This window comes from Centrocercus urophasianus, unplaced genomic scaffold (genome assembly GCF_019232065.1).
Source record: "Centrocercus urophasianus isolate 14NV4802_14NV808 unplaced genomic scaffold, USGS_Curo_1.0 seq_11, whole genome shotgun sequence".
Taxonomy (NCBI): Eukaryota; Metazoa; Chordata; class Aves; order Galliformes; family Phasianidae; genus Centrocercus; species Centrocercus urophasianus.
The window spans coordinates 60,946,183-60,959,839 of NW_024884253.1; the positions used below are offsets into that span (position 1 = coordinate 60,946,183).

Here is a 13,657-nt window from a genome sequence, read left to right on the forward strand (position 1 = left end):
ACAAGTGAGAAAAATGTGGCTGCCTGATTCTGCCTTTCCCTGCCTCATCTGAGGGCTGCAGCTGCCAGGGCAGGGGCATGAACTGGGCATAAAGCCACTGGCACTACTACGAGTCCCATATGGTCTCATTTTCACTACTGGCTGTGCTTTTGCTCCCCTAATATTCTGCTTCTGAAGGCAACAGATTGGGTCTGGACGTTCTTGCCCAGGGATCTCTTGGCAGATCATCCTTTTTGCATTTCCAAAACCATAAAATGTTTGTATGCTATGTTTTGCGTATTTAACCACTGTTAATGTCTGGCAGTAAGTAAATATTTAAAACATATTAAATAATAGACCTTAATACCTCAGAAAAATTAAATGAAGCACTTAATGTGATTGTAAAGTGGTATTTGATGTGATTGAACCATGGTAATAATTTTACCAGGGCTGCTTCTAGTGAATTCATTTATATGAATTTGATGCACCTTACCAGAAACATACAAAATTATTTTTCCCACTATTTCATTATACAAATAATGCACAGAGCTTCCTAAAATAAATCTTTTCTATACCGCTTCACTTATCTCCTGAATAATGCTAACCTAGTGTTTTCTAAATAAAGGTTGCCTAATATAAAGCCTCTGTAAATACATACTCTAACTTAGAAATGAGAAATCAGAGGAAGCATGTGAAGAAAAAACACCCGTGTAAACTAAAAGTTCAAACGTGCTGGAAAATTCAAAATGTATTTTCGTAAGATATTTTCTTATTTGCACAAAGGCATAAGAGTAAAGTCTGCAGAAAGCTTAAGATGTTCTTATGTAGTTTATATAATACAATCTGGAATATGGAAAATGTTGACTTGGTACTTAGTGTTTGGACTTGCAGAAATTACCATAATAGTATTATGGAGGTTTTGCTGCTGTATAGTTGGGCATAGGTTTTGGCACAAACTGAGGAAAATTGCTTATTTCAAGAATAGAATTTGATGAGCACGCATATTCTACTTGCTAACAACACGCATACCAGAAAAGATACAGAAAATAATTACAGGATTTCATCCCCTACCTTGCAAGATTATCTTCTGTTAGTGACAGAGACTTTTTGATATTCAGGGAAAGAAGAGGGAGAAGTATGAAGGTGAAAAAGTAATTAACATAGACGTGGAAGTCTACAAGCACAGTTCAGCACTAAAAATATTTGCTGCTTTAATTTGTACCCAGTACACATTATTGCACTATATTTTCATCTTCATATACCATGTGTGTGTGGCCATCTACATACATTGCTCCAAAAGTGATGCTTCCTATATATTTCTATGGACTCTACAGCTGATACAAAGAGCACAATAACACTATTATATGATAAAGCAAATTCTCAGCTACAAAACATGATTTTTCAACATAGTCAACACCATTAAACATGTATTTTCACCAGTGATGCAAAGTCTCCACGCTGCACTCAAAAAAATCTGCACCAGTAGAGGTGATCCACTGCTTCACAGCTACTATAATGGCATTATTGTTAGGAAAATGTCGCCCACACCGTTCATTTTTCATCAGTTCAAAAAAATTGGAAGTCAGAAGGTGCCAAATCTGGACTATACAAAGGGTTTGGAAGGAGGACCAGCCAAGACTGGCAATGTACCACATGATTTCAAACTGGTATGGGGCCTGAGCTCATTGTGTTGCAAGAGAAAGGCTGTATTCTTCTTCAAACTGACTGGAAGTTCAAGCTTTGGCTCAATCAGTGTTGCAATGTAGTGATCAGAGTCGATAGTTTGTCTGGGTTCCAGAAAATACAGAAGGATAACTAGTTTTTTATCCCAACAGTGTGCATCATTTTATCCACTGAGTCTGCATCTTGAACTTTTTCTGCAATGGGGAATTCATATGTTGTCATTTCATGGACTGCTGTTTTGAGATGAGACACCACATCTCATCACTGGTAATGATGCGATCCAGGAAACTGTTGTCTTCAGCCTCATATCAGTTCCATAGGTCCTGAGGAACTTGTATACTGTGTTCCTTCTTTTTCTCTGTGAGCATTCGTGGAGCCCACCTAGCACAAACTCTGTGATATTCCACCATTGCCACCATTGTTTCCAATGCATCGAAGCCATTATTTCCTGGTTATCCACTGATTCTCACAGATGAGCTGATTGAGACACTCCTCATTTCATGGTGTGACAGCTGTGCATGGTGGCCCAGAACATCATTGACTTTCACATTACTGCTGCTACTGCTAAAACATAGCTCTCACCACCTCACTGTGTACGCATCCACTCTTTGATCTCCACTGATGTTCAACAAGCATTAATGAATGCCAATGGGTGCCATTTTTTCCACATTGAGGAATTTAGTTATGCACCTTTGCTTCATACATACTTCCACATCAGACATCATTTGGTCAGATTGCCCCACTGCTGCCATCTGTCACACAGCAACAAAATTTTGTTGAATATTGGTGAGAAGGTTCAACCTCTACTGCCATGTCACCATCTGCTTCTAACTTTGTGGGCCACAATAATAAAAATAGGAAGCATTACTTTTGGAGCAGTCCTCAAATAAGGATGATTTTTTCAAGTAAAAACTGAGAATCTAATCTGCATGTGAACCATGTCTAAAAACCGATATATATAAAGGTACTACTATGAGAGCCTCTGTAGCTTCTTCCTTCTCAGTTTTACTCTACAAACAACAGGGAGGAATAAAATAAGATGTGGAAGCTCTTGAGTAATTACGGCATCATCTCTCACAGACTTCATCCCTGGATGGCCCTAATCACCATCCAGCTGCATTTGTCACATGCTGTTCTGTCAGTCTTCTTTTCACTCCTAAATGAAACTCCTAAGTTTTATTGACTGAACTACTTACTGAACGCCAATGTTTCTTCTTCCATATGAACAGCGTATCGAAGACCAAGCTAAAAACATGATGTGAACACACAATGGAAAGTAATCAAGTGAGATGCAGATCTCAGACCCCAGAGCAATCTGCATTACAGTCTTGGACTTCTGAAAATGTTGAACAAGGCTTCAGTTTTCCCAACTTTCTTTCCATTAACTGGTGAAGGATGGAATCAGCAGAAAGTGTTCCTTAGGCTCGGTCACCTTCTTAGCACTGTCTCCTGTGGCATACAGGAGCAGGATTTATCATTGTATCATGGAACCATAGAATATCTTGAGTTGGAAGAGACACACAAGGATTACTGAGTCCAGTTCCGGTCTGCATATAGAACTTGCCAAAATTTAAATCCTATGTGTGAGAGTGTTCTTCAAACACCTCTTGAGCTCTGGTAGGCTTGGTGCCCTGGGGAGCCTATTCCAGTGCCTGACCAGTTTCTTAGTGAAGAACCTTTTCCTAACATGCAATCTGACTGTCCCCTGACACAGATCCATGACATTCCCTTGGTTCTGTTGCTGTCACCAAAGAGATCAGCACCTGCCTCTCTGCCTCTGTCTCCTACTCTCTGGACTGAACCTACCAAGTGACCTCAACCACTCCTAGTACCTCTTGCACTCTGGACCCTTCACCATCTTTGTAGCCTTTCTTTGAAGACTCTCTTAATAGTTTGAAATCCTTCTTGTATTATAATGCCCAAAACTGCACACTGCTCAAAGTTGAGGTTACACCAGCAAAGCAAAGTGGGACAGTCCCTTCCCTCACCCTTCTGGCAGTGCCAAGCCTGATGCACCCCAGAGTACCATTGGCCCTTTTGGCTGCCTGGGCACACTTCTGATTCAGATTCAACTTCCTTCAGCCCCCAGATCCCTTCCTGCAGGACTGCTCTCCGGCTCTCATTCACCAGTCTGTATGTACACCCAGGGATGCCCCCATTCCAGGTGCAGAATCTGGTACTTATTCTTGTTAAACTTCATATGGTTGGTAGTTGTCCAGTCCTCTCATTTTTCAAGATCTCAGGATGTATGCACTGAGTGTGAACAGCTTAGTGCCTAGAAAAGGCTTTATGGCACCTAGTATTTCTGCCTCTGCTTCAGCTCTCAGGAGACATCATCTCATGGGAGCCAATGAGTTTGTTCTCAATCTCTGAAACCAACACTGGGAATCTTGAGTTGGAAAACACATGTCAAAGTAAGAGAACATTTCTTAAATTACATTTCCTAATAATTTAAGAATTAGATCTAATCTTTTGGGTTAGCTTTTTGTTTTTGGTTTTGGATTCTGGGGGGAGAGATGGGGTAGGGAAGAGGTTGGGGTTTTTGTTTTTGGTCACAAATTCTTCTAATTTCTTCAGGCTGACAAATCTAAGACTATACAGCACTATCAAAACAAGAAATCACTGTTCTTCCCACAGATTTGCCACTAGGTCCTGCATTCTTTATTGATTCAAGAAAGTAAGGTGGATTCCACACTGCCTCACAGATCAGAAGAAAAACATAAGCATATTATTATTACAAAATCTGTATTACTGCCAGCATTAAACATAAATATGATTTTTATTTTCATGGAATACATCAGTTTTCAAATATATTTTGAATCTGTCTTTATATTTAAACATTGAATATATTTGCATCAAGAATCATGAGGTAAAAATAAGAAAAAATACTGCAAAGAAAAACGAATATGTGAAATCAACTGTAAAAATGTTGTTTTAAGGGCAGAGGTGTGATAGAAGTGTGCTTGAGTATTTATCAGCTGATTTTGTCAAACGGCCATTAAGGTCAAGGACCATCTTAAAAATCAAAGCAAGGACTTTTTCTAGGAGTGAAATTATATTATTATTTTTAAATGAAGTTTAGTGGTCAACATATTTGCTCTTTTATGAACATTTATTTGATATATTTTAGAGAAAGACACTTCAGTTCAGCAGTTAAATATTGAATATTCCTTTTCCAACTTCAGGGTTCACAGAGGCATGTTTCATAATGAATATTTGTGTGCTTTTTATATGTGAGTCATCTTATTTGTACAGCTCCCTATAAATCATCTGAATGAGTGACAGAAAGGACCAATTAGAGCTTTTGTGCACTGTGGTAGAATGGCACTTAGATGTTTGTGCAATCTCATTTCAATAGTTTCAGGTTCCACAGTTTCCCTGAGGAGATTATTTGAGAGCTTACCACAATTTATTCTCATGATAGTCAGCTTCAACATTTCCTTTTCCAATTGTATCATAATACTCTTACATCCAACATTATGTATTACGCATTTTCTCCTCCTATGAAGCAAGTTAGGTTCCATAAATCCTGCAATAAATTGGTCACCTCTTCCTATGTCCTTGTATGTCCTTATTAGATGAGCTATATAACACATGAGTGCCTTGACAGCAACATCATGGTTAGGGCTCCTTTGTGATTTGCACAAAAAGTAACAGTCAGACCTCGGTGTTATAGCCATACTTCATTCAATCATCTAATTAATTCACAAGAAAAAAATATTTCTTATTAACTAAGTATTTGGGCTACGGAACAACTAACCGCCTAAATCCAATGGTTTTGGATTGGTTTGCTGATAGCTGATAGCAAACCAACATATACACTAATAAAACACTGCTCGTTTTTATGCATACTCGCACAGTCTTAGCTCTGTTTTCTTGGGGTCATACAATAACCATCCAGGAGCAAGTTTCATCATGCATCTCTGAAAGGATCCAGGCAAGCTTTCCAGTTCACTGCACAGAAAAGAGTATTGTCAGATAAGCATGCTTTATTCTGTCCTGTCAGTCCACCCCCCACCCTCATGTTTACTGTATGCCAAATTGGTGTGCTTGCAGACCCCAAGCCTGCCTTCTCTATTCAAGCCCTACCATGAGATTGCCCCTACGCTAAGATTCATGCTCAGTTCCTTCCATTCCTGGGGGAATTTTTTTACACAAGACCTTTAATGTCAAAGCCACACTTGTTCCTCTAGTATTACTCATTCATACACATGTAAATCGATTTACTGTACACAAATACCATTAGTACAACCCAACAATCATATCAGATATCCCGCGCTGGGACCTTATCTGCAAGTTTGTTTCAAGAAGTTTGTTTGAAGCTTTTAGATAATCCAAGTCCAAGGCTCCCATTCCAGAAGCATGGCTTATACTGTTTGGAAATACACATGTATTTGACTGTATAATCTGCTTGAAAGTGTTAATTTTACTAGGCAGTCCAGATGATGCTGCAGTTGCTCTCACAGCAGTTTACCAGGTAACAGTTTAGCACCTCCACAGATCTCATTAACAGCGAGGGTTTTTTTGATCTTTGGTACAAATCTTTGAAAGGCACCAGGAATCTCCCAAATCACGATGGCTAGACTTTCAACATTCCTGGTCTTTCAAAAGTAAATAACTGTCTGTGTAACATGTTTAAATGATACTGCAGATACAGCATTAACCATCAGAAATGCACATAGAATATCCCCAGTTGGAAGCGGCCCTTAAGGATCACCAGGTCAGGCTTCTGGAGTTGGCAAGACATTGATCATAGGACTTAGAGACAGTTCTGCACTTCTAAGACTAATGATTACAAACAGCAAAGGCGTTACAGATTTATATTTACTTTTATGTGTAAGGCCATCATTGTTCTGTAACACCTATGAGATGGTCAACACTAACAGCATCGATAAATATTTCTTCATCAGATGTCTTACATATCTTTGGTACTGTTTGATTTGTGGTTGGAGTCAACAGCGAAGGGCTGTGTCAGACACCCAGCTGGATTTCTTGAAATCTGACACAACACCAGCGCTCTACGAAATACAAAGGAAGTTCTTGAGAACTAAAGATTTATCAAGATCCAACCTTAGCTATTTCCTTATCTGACTCTTTCAAGATCCGAGGGTGCAAATGAGAGGGGAGGGAAAGAAAAAGAAAAAATCAGCCTAGGCTTGCTTGGAGCAAAAGGTCCACAGCACATCTGGAAGCATATCCTGATGCCTCGTGCTGCTTGTCGGCAGGGAGACGCCGGCCCCACGCTACCTCTCTCCCGTTCCGTTACTGCCAGCGTGAAAGAACCGTCTTCGCCTCAGAGGGATTGCCCTTATCCCTTTCTTCCCGTTTTCCGACGCTCTGTCTCGTGGTGCCCAGCAGAGAGCTTTCCTACAGCCCGCAGCACCACACGCACGGGGCGAGAGGGTAGCGGGTCCGCCCGAGGTGCAGCCCCTCGGCCTGGGCCCCACGCGAGGACCTCGGCCGTTGCCCCCCGATGCCGCAGAGGGTTTGAGGCGGCCTTAGCTCTGTCCCAGGCGGCGGGAGGTCCCTGTGAGGAGCGTAACTGTCGCTGCGGGCGGCGGCACGAGGCGAGGAGAAAGCGCGCCCCCGCCTCATACCCCCACCCCCCCGCAATCCTCCCAACCGACGCGGAAACCGGCGCCGGCCGAGCAGCTGTAGCCGGCGCGCAGGACGCATGCGCGGCCCCCAGGAGGGCGGGGGCCGGCGCCTAGCGGGGAGCGAGCCGCCGCCGCTGCCCGCCGCCGCCGCCTGCGGAGCAGCGGTCTCCGCGCAGCGCCCTCGCTCTTTTCCTTCCCTCTTTCTCTCTCCTCGCGGCCCTTCCCCGCCATGAAGCTGAGCAGCCGCGGCCGGGGATGCTGCGTGGCCGGCAGCCGGGAGCGCGGGCCGCCGCCGCGGAGCCCCTTCGTGCACCAGCTGCGCTTCAGCCCCCTGGAGAAAACCAAGGTGGGGGCGCGCGGGCTCGGCCCCGCCGCGACGTGAGCTGGGCGGCGGGCGGGGGCGGCTCTGCGAGGGGGCGGCGGGGTGCGCGCAGCCGGGCGGGGGCGAGGCCGTGAGGAGAGGGCGCAGGGTGCGCCTTCACTTCGCTGCCGCTTCTCCTCTCCGCTCCACAATTATCGTTTTTTTTCTATCGTTATTACGTGGGGGGTGCGAGGGAGCGCTCCTGTAGACGCTCCCTCTTCCATTGTCGAGCTGAGGGATGCGCACCGAAGGATCCCGCCGCTCCGAAGTTTGGCCCCGCATAAAGAAAGCCGGCGGCGCGGTTTGCGCTCTGTGCGGGAGGCGGCGGGAAGCGGTGTGGAAGTGGCGGCGCGGATGGGAACCCCCACCCGCCTTTGCCGCCTCCCCGCAGGGTTAGCAGGGGGTGGGTGGCCCTGGCGGGGGCTTTTGGGAGGATCTGGGTCGCTGCCTGGGTGGAGGAACGCCACGAAGGGCTCCTCGGGTAGGGACCGGCCGGCCGTGTTACTTCCATCGCGGTAGCACTTGAGGAACGTTCGTTTAAAGCTGTTGTGTTGGGTGCCTGAAGCCTACGGTGCCTGCAGCGCCACACGCATATCAACGCAGAAATTAAGATCTGCTGCTATTGAACCTGTCACATCAAGACTCTTTGGAGCCAACCTGAATTTAATTTCTCTTTGGATTGGAGTTCGTTGTTGCTTTGCCTGATTGTTGTCTGGGCCCTGAGGACAAGACACATATGGCCTGATTTACAAAACGTTGGAATGTGCCCCGCGTTAAGTACCTGACAGCTAAGGAATTCGTAGCAGGCTGCAATGGAAAGGATTCTTACTTGTTTTGTAATCGAGACGGACCAAGGCTGAATTCAGTGGTTGCTGATAAATTGTTTCAACAGGAACAGGGAGAAGAGGTTTATGTCATTTGTCTCATTCAATTTATACCTGGAGCTTCTTCAATAAATCACAAGGTTGTAATGATTTCAGCATAACCCTGTCTCATCCTTTATGCCACGGTCTCTGTGTAATTAATGAGTTAGAAGTCTGTAACGGAGCAGAGGGAAGCGAAGGTAGCATGTGGTCTTGCGCATTCTGATTGTTTTGTTATAATGAGATACAATGTTTTACTTTGCGTTGTCAATGTATCTTTCTAATGCTACTGTCTGCTTGTTTACTTACGAGGAATTTTAGATGGACAATCAGGAGGGCAGAGCAGCGGTTTTGTAGTATTTCCAGTCTCCTATGAGCTACTCGCACTGTTGATCTGTTTGTCATAACAGATCTTCAGCCACTTCAACTCAGTGACCGCTTGTAGAGCATACCTCCCTCCTTATGTAGGCTGCTCTGGACATCTGTATCATATGTGAGCTTTGCCACTGGGTTTCAAAGGTTTATTTCCAATGAAAACTGTAATCTGTGTTTAAAGCTCTGTAGTCTTTTGCAGTGTGCAGACCAAAGGAACAGCCTCATCAAAGCATGGCTCAGTTTTGCTTTTAAAGTGAACGTTATGGGTGCACAGTGGTATAAAGTCATTTAACCTGGACTTTCTCGTAATCTTATTTCTGCATTTCTATGAGGAAGAATCATGCAAGATGACATACAGAACTGTGACAGAGTTTTTTATTTGCTGTAATGATTCTCTCCTAGCCTCTTTTCTTAATTAAGAAAATGGTTATGCTTGAATTGGAAGCTGCTGAAGGAGGGCTGTGAAACTATTTCACTTGCGTGAAATGCTGCTCTCCCAGAAAAAGAGGCTTCTTGAACAGGGAGGCTCCTTCACAGTCAATTACAGCAGTGTGCATTCTCCTTCACGCAGTCCTGGCCCGTCACTAAGAGTTCAGCATGAAGTATTACAGCTGAACTCACTTCCTGTTCAGCTGGAGGCGCAGACTGTGCCACAGGTTTCTCTGTCAGCTCTGTGAATCTAACAGGGCTCAGTTCTGGGTCTGCGCAGTCTGATCAGAGAAGGCCAGGAATGTGTGGGGACTGGAGGTTTCGTGCAGGTAGTGGGGAAAGAGGACTGGGAGACAAGACTGCTTTGTCTGAGGGACTGTTGCCTGTGGCTGATGGACTATCGGATAGATCCATTATCTTCACTGCCACCTCATCCCCTGCTCTGCAAGAGGTTGGATTAACTTTTTTGCTTTTTAATGCAAATCGAAGTAAATGCATCTTGAAACACTTCAGCCTGAGACTGGGCATGAAGAAGTGGAAAATAAATGGACCAAACAACCACAAAGAGGGAAAAGAAGGGCAAAAATAATCCATTTGAGAACTAAGAAATTGTTCAGATCTCTTTATTGGTTTCATAAAAACTGGAGGTAACAATGTAAAAACATTGCATGCCATACTTCCTGTAGAGATTATGATTATTTGGCCCTAATCTGAGAATAACAGTGGAATAATTTCTGAAGCTACGTGTTTTATTTTCAATACTATCAGGAAAAGATTCTTTCTGGAAGAAAGGTAGACAGACATGGCTTCATTAATCACAAGTTTCATTCATCCGAATATGCTCTGGACAGATATCTTGTAAGTCAGATGTTGTTACTAGTTAGTCCTAGTGTTACAGAACAGGCAGAAGCATACTGAAGCTCTCACAGAGCATTTGTAGCTTTATTTTCCTGCTGCTTTAAAACTCAATATGGTTCCATCTTTCTTGCTTCCAGTATTTCTGGCCTTTATTGCACCAGTGCTGGTGTTCCTCTGGTGTCTTGGTGAGCTGATTTGGCTCATTAAAACAGCAGACTGTTGTGTTTTTCTGTGGTCTGATTGTTTCTCTTTTGTTTTGCTGGGATTGCTTTTCTTCAGTTTAATGAGCTGCGTTGGCTCACTGCAAGCTCAGATGAGTGCTAGAACTGACCCAAGGGGAGTGTGAACAGGACCACCCTCTTTAGCAGCGATGATCGGTTAGGTTGGCTTAGTCACACATGAAAATATCTACTCCTGTTATTATCTCCATAAATACGTCAATCAGGGCACTTGCAGAGTGGGAAAGCAGGTGGTAAGAGAAGTGTCGAAGGATAAATTTCTCACTCTTTCAGTGCCATCCTTGTTGAGATGGATTTTAGTGAAAAAGTGGAAGTGTGGGGCAAGATTAGTCTCTGACATATTTAAAAAGAAAAAAAAATCAGAGCCTTTTTATGTGAACATGCAGTTCACTGGTCTGTTTTCCTTTGGCTTTGTAGTAATTCGTGGGATTTTTTTTTGTGAATAAGCTACTTAATGATTCCCACTGTATTGTTAATTTCAAAGATGCATCTCTTTCAACTTTTTAATGAGAGGTATGATGTTGACATTCAAGAGACGGGAAACTGAGACAATCACAAAAAGGAAGTTTACTCTGATTCTCAGGCTCGGTGCTTAGATACGTAGGACCTGATGGTTTAGAGAACTTACAAAGGATCTAAGTTTGTATCTGATACCTTCATTTTAAGTTCTTACTCAAATCAGAATGTGGGGCTTCTGAACAAGGAACACATGATACTTTTTTAGTTTAAGAGACTTACCTGGAGGCAAACTAGATCTTTGTGAGCTTCTCAGACAGCCTTCTTCTACCAGCTTTAAGGCTATCCTCTTCCTTACTGTTGCCCATGGGACTCCCACAGCATACCTCTCAACTTGTTAAAAACTAACTAGAATCCTTCAGAATAAAAGACATTAATTGAGCTGTACTCAAAAAAGAAAATCGGTCATGAGCTGCACCCCCTAAGGTAAAGATCCAGATGGATCTTGAGTTTTCTTTAAAATATAAATATCTGTGTTTTTTAGGTACGTACGAATGATATTTACAAGAATTCATAATATTAATAACAAATATGTCTGTGTGGCTGAGTGTACTGAATATGTAGAAGTAATGATCACTGTGTAAGACCAGACACTCTGAAACTAAGACACCTGTACAAGGCCGGACCAGGAGTGCAGCATGTCTCCTTCATTTGATCTCTGGTAACAACCAGCAGGGACAGGATTTTCCCAGGTTTTAGGGGACTGAAGCTTTCTTACTCAGGAGGGTGTCTGAATGCACTCTGAACTGTTTTGCAAATGCTCGTGTCCTTCCTGATTCCAAACCTTCTTCAGGGGCTGAATGTAGTCCTTCTCTCTCCTAGCAAACTTCTTGTGCTGACAGGTATTTCACTGCCACCTGCTTAAAAAAAAAAGAGAGCAGGGGTCACAGTGGGTACGTGGAACTGCTGCTTGTTTGCTTGCTCTTTCCAGCACTGCTCTCTCCAGACACAGAAGACCAAGAGACCTTTTCTACACATTTATGACATCGTTCAAGATCTTGTGGATGCAACAGCCGTTTCTCTTCTGCTGCGTGGCTCTGAAGTGAACGTGATACAAAAGATGCTGTGCACATACAATTGACTGTACAGGTCACTCCCAGTCAGTCAACTGCCCTTTTGTAACTAACCAGAGAAGGAGACTTGGAGGAGTGGGAGGGAGAGTGCATGAATCTCAGGGAACTGTGTCCTCACCTGCATTTTCCTCTTTATTTTTTCCCTCCACAGCTGGTCCCTTCCTTCTGAGGAACCTGGGAGGCAGCTGCTCTCTTTTCTTCAGTTTGCAGATAAATACTCCCCTATTTTCTGAGTTTTCTTGAGTCTCCTGAAGTGTTTGAACCCTTGGTTGTCTCTAGTTTTTTTTCTTATTATTGCTTCAAATCAATACTTGTGTCTGTGTTTCTCATTCTCCTCATCCGACCTCATTTGCAAATTCAGATCTTGCTTGCCATTTTTTCTTCTCATGCAGCTTCTAGAACTCTTATGTTTCTTTGTACTCATCTGTTTCTTCCCTCTTTCCCCACGGTCTGAGTGAAGCTTTATTAAACAGCTGAGGTGACTTAATTGCTCACTGCTACCAGAAGTGGTGGTCTTGTCTGTGGGCTGTTCTGACTACTGCTACTTAAGGAAGTTAAACTGTTTTATTTGGGGAAAATGTTGTATCCAAGGGGAAAAAATTATTTCTGATGTGGCAAGCTGAAGTCGTTCACCTTGAAACTGGAATCTTGTTTTGAGTTATGAGATGATGGTGCCAGTCTGAACCATCATTGTAAAATCTAGCTAAAATGAGTGGGCTACCTAGGAAACAGGGAGCTCAGGGTTGTTTTTTTCTGCCGTGCGTTCCCTACATCTACCCTAGACCTAGCTTTTGGGCAGCTGTGGAGTTTAGTGAGCTGTTTTGGGAAGTGAGAAAAAGTGTGAACTGGTCAGTGGAAAACTGAGCTCCATGGTGACTGGATCTGCATCATGGAAGAAGAAGAGAATATGAATGATGCTTTCCACAACAGCCTGGATGTGCATCAGATTAAACACGATATGAGATAGTACCTTATGCCTCATTTCTCAGCCTTGCTGAGCTATTATGATACTGAGAAGTACTTTTCTATGACATCTGAGTCACCTGTGAATGTATACCTTATTTCCTTTGGAATTCTTTCTTCGCTTGTTGCCTCTATCATTTCATAGCATCTTATCCATCTTCTGCTAGCTTCCTCTGTGTAGCTAGAGGAGCATTAGTGCTACCCCAGTCAGCCATCAGTTTATGATTTCACTCTTTCCCCTAGCCAGTCATTTGAAGCCGTAACCTCCACTTGCTTTTATTCTGTCCTTTGAGAAGGATGGGATTTTTGGCACCTGCAACTGTTTCTTCTAACAGGTCGATCATTACGCAAATGGTTGTTGAGCTGTGCTTTCTGTAAGGTGGTTCCAGACAGCTTAAGAAAGGCCAGGCCCTACATTTGGGAGAATTCTACAAAAGAATATGGGAGAAGTTCCAACACTATATCTTTTGCACTGAAGTTGAAGGCAGAGGACTAGATGGTTGGGATTGGACTCTCTGATAACTGGAGTGGTGAAAGGAGGTGTAGAAGCAACTGGGTTCATTGTGGCTTCTGGAAGAAGACAACTTGTTCAAAATCTCTGCTTTGTCTGGGATTTATGCCTATTAACACTGATTTGGAGCAGACATTTGCATGTGTATTTGGATATTTATCTAGGGCTGTTTCTGTACAGCATTCCCCACAGTTTCTGGTTACAAGAATA

The 13,657-nt window shown here is 43.3% G+C and overlaps 1 protein-coding gene across 1 annotated transcript in view; it reads left to right on the forward strand.

Annotated features, from left to right (window-relative positions):
* Nucleotides 1-6,863: 6,863 nt before the first annotated feature.
* Nucleotides 6,864-13,657, forward strand: part of LPCAT1 (lysophosphatidylcholine acyltransferase 1) — a 60,629-nt gene continuing 53,835 nt past the window's right edge. The window contains 2 exon segments of the mRNA XM_042839177.1: nucleotides 6,864-7,343; nucleotides 7,345-7,605. Of these exon segments, the coding sequence (XP_042695111.1) occupies nucleotides 6,864-7,343; nucleotides 7,345-7,605 (741 nt within the window).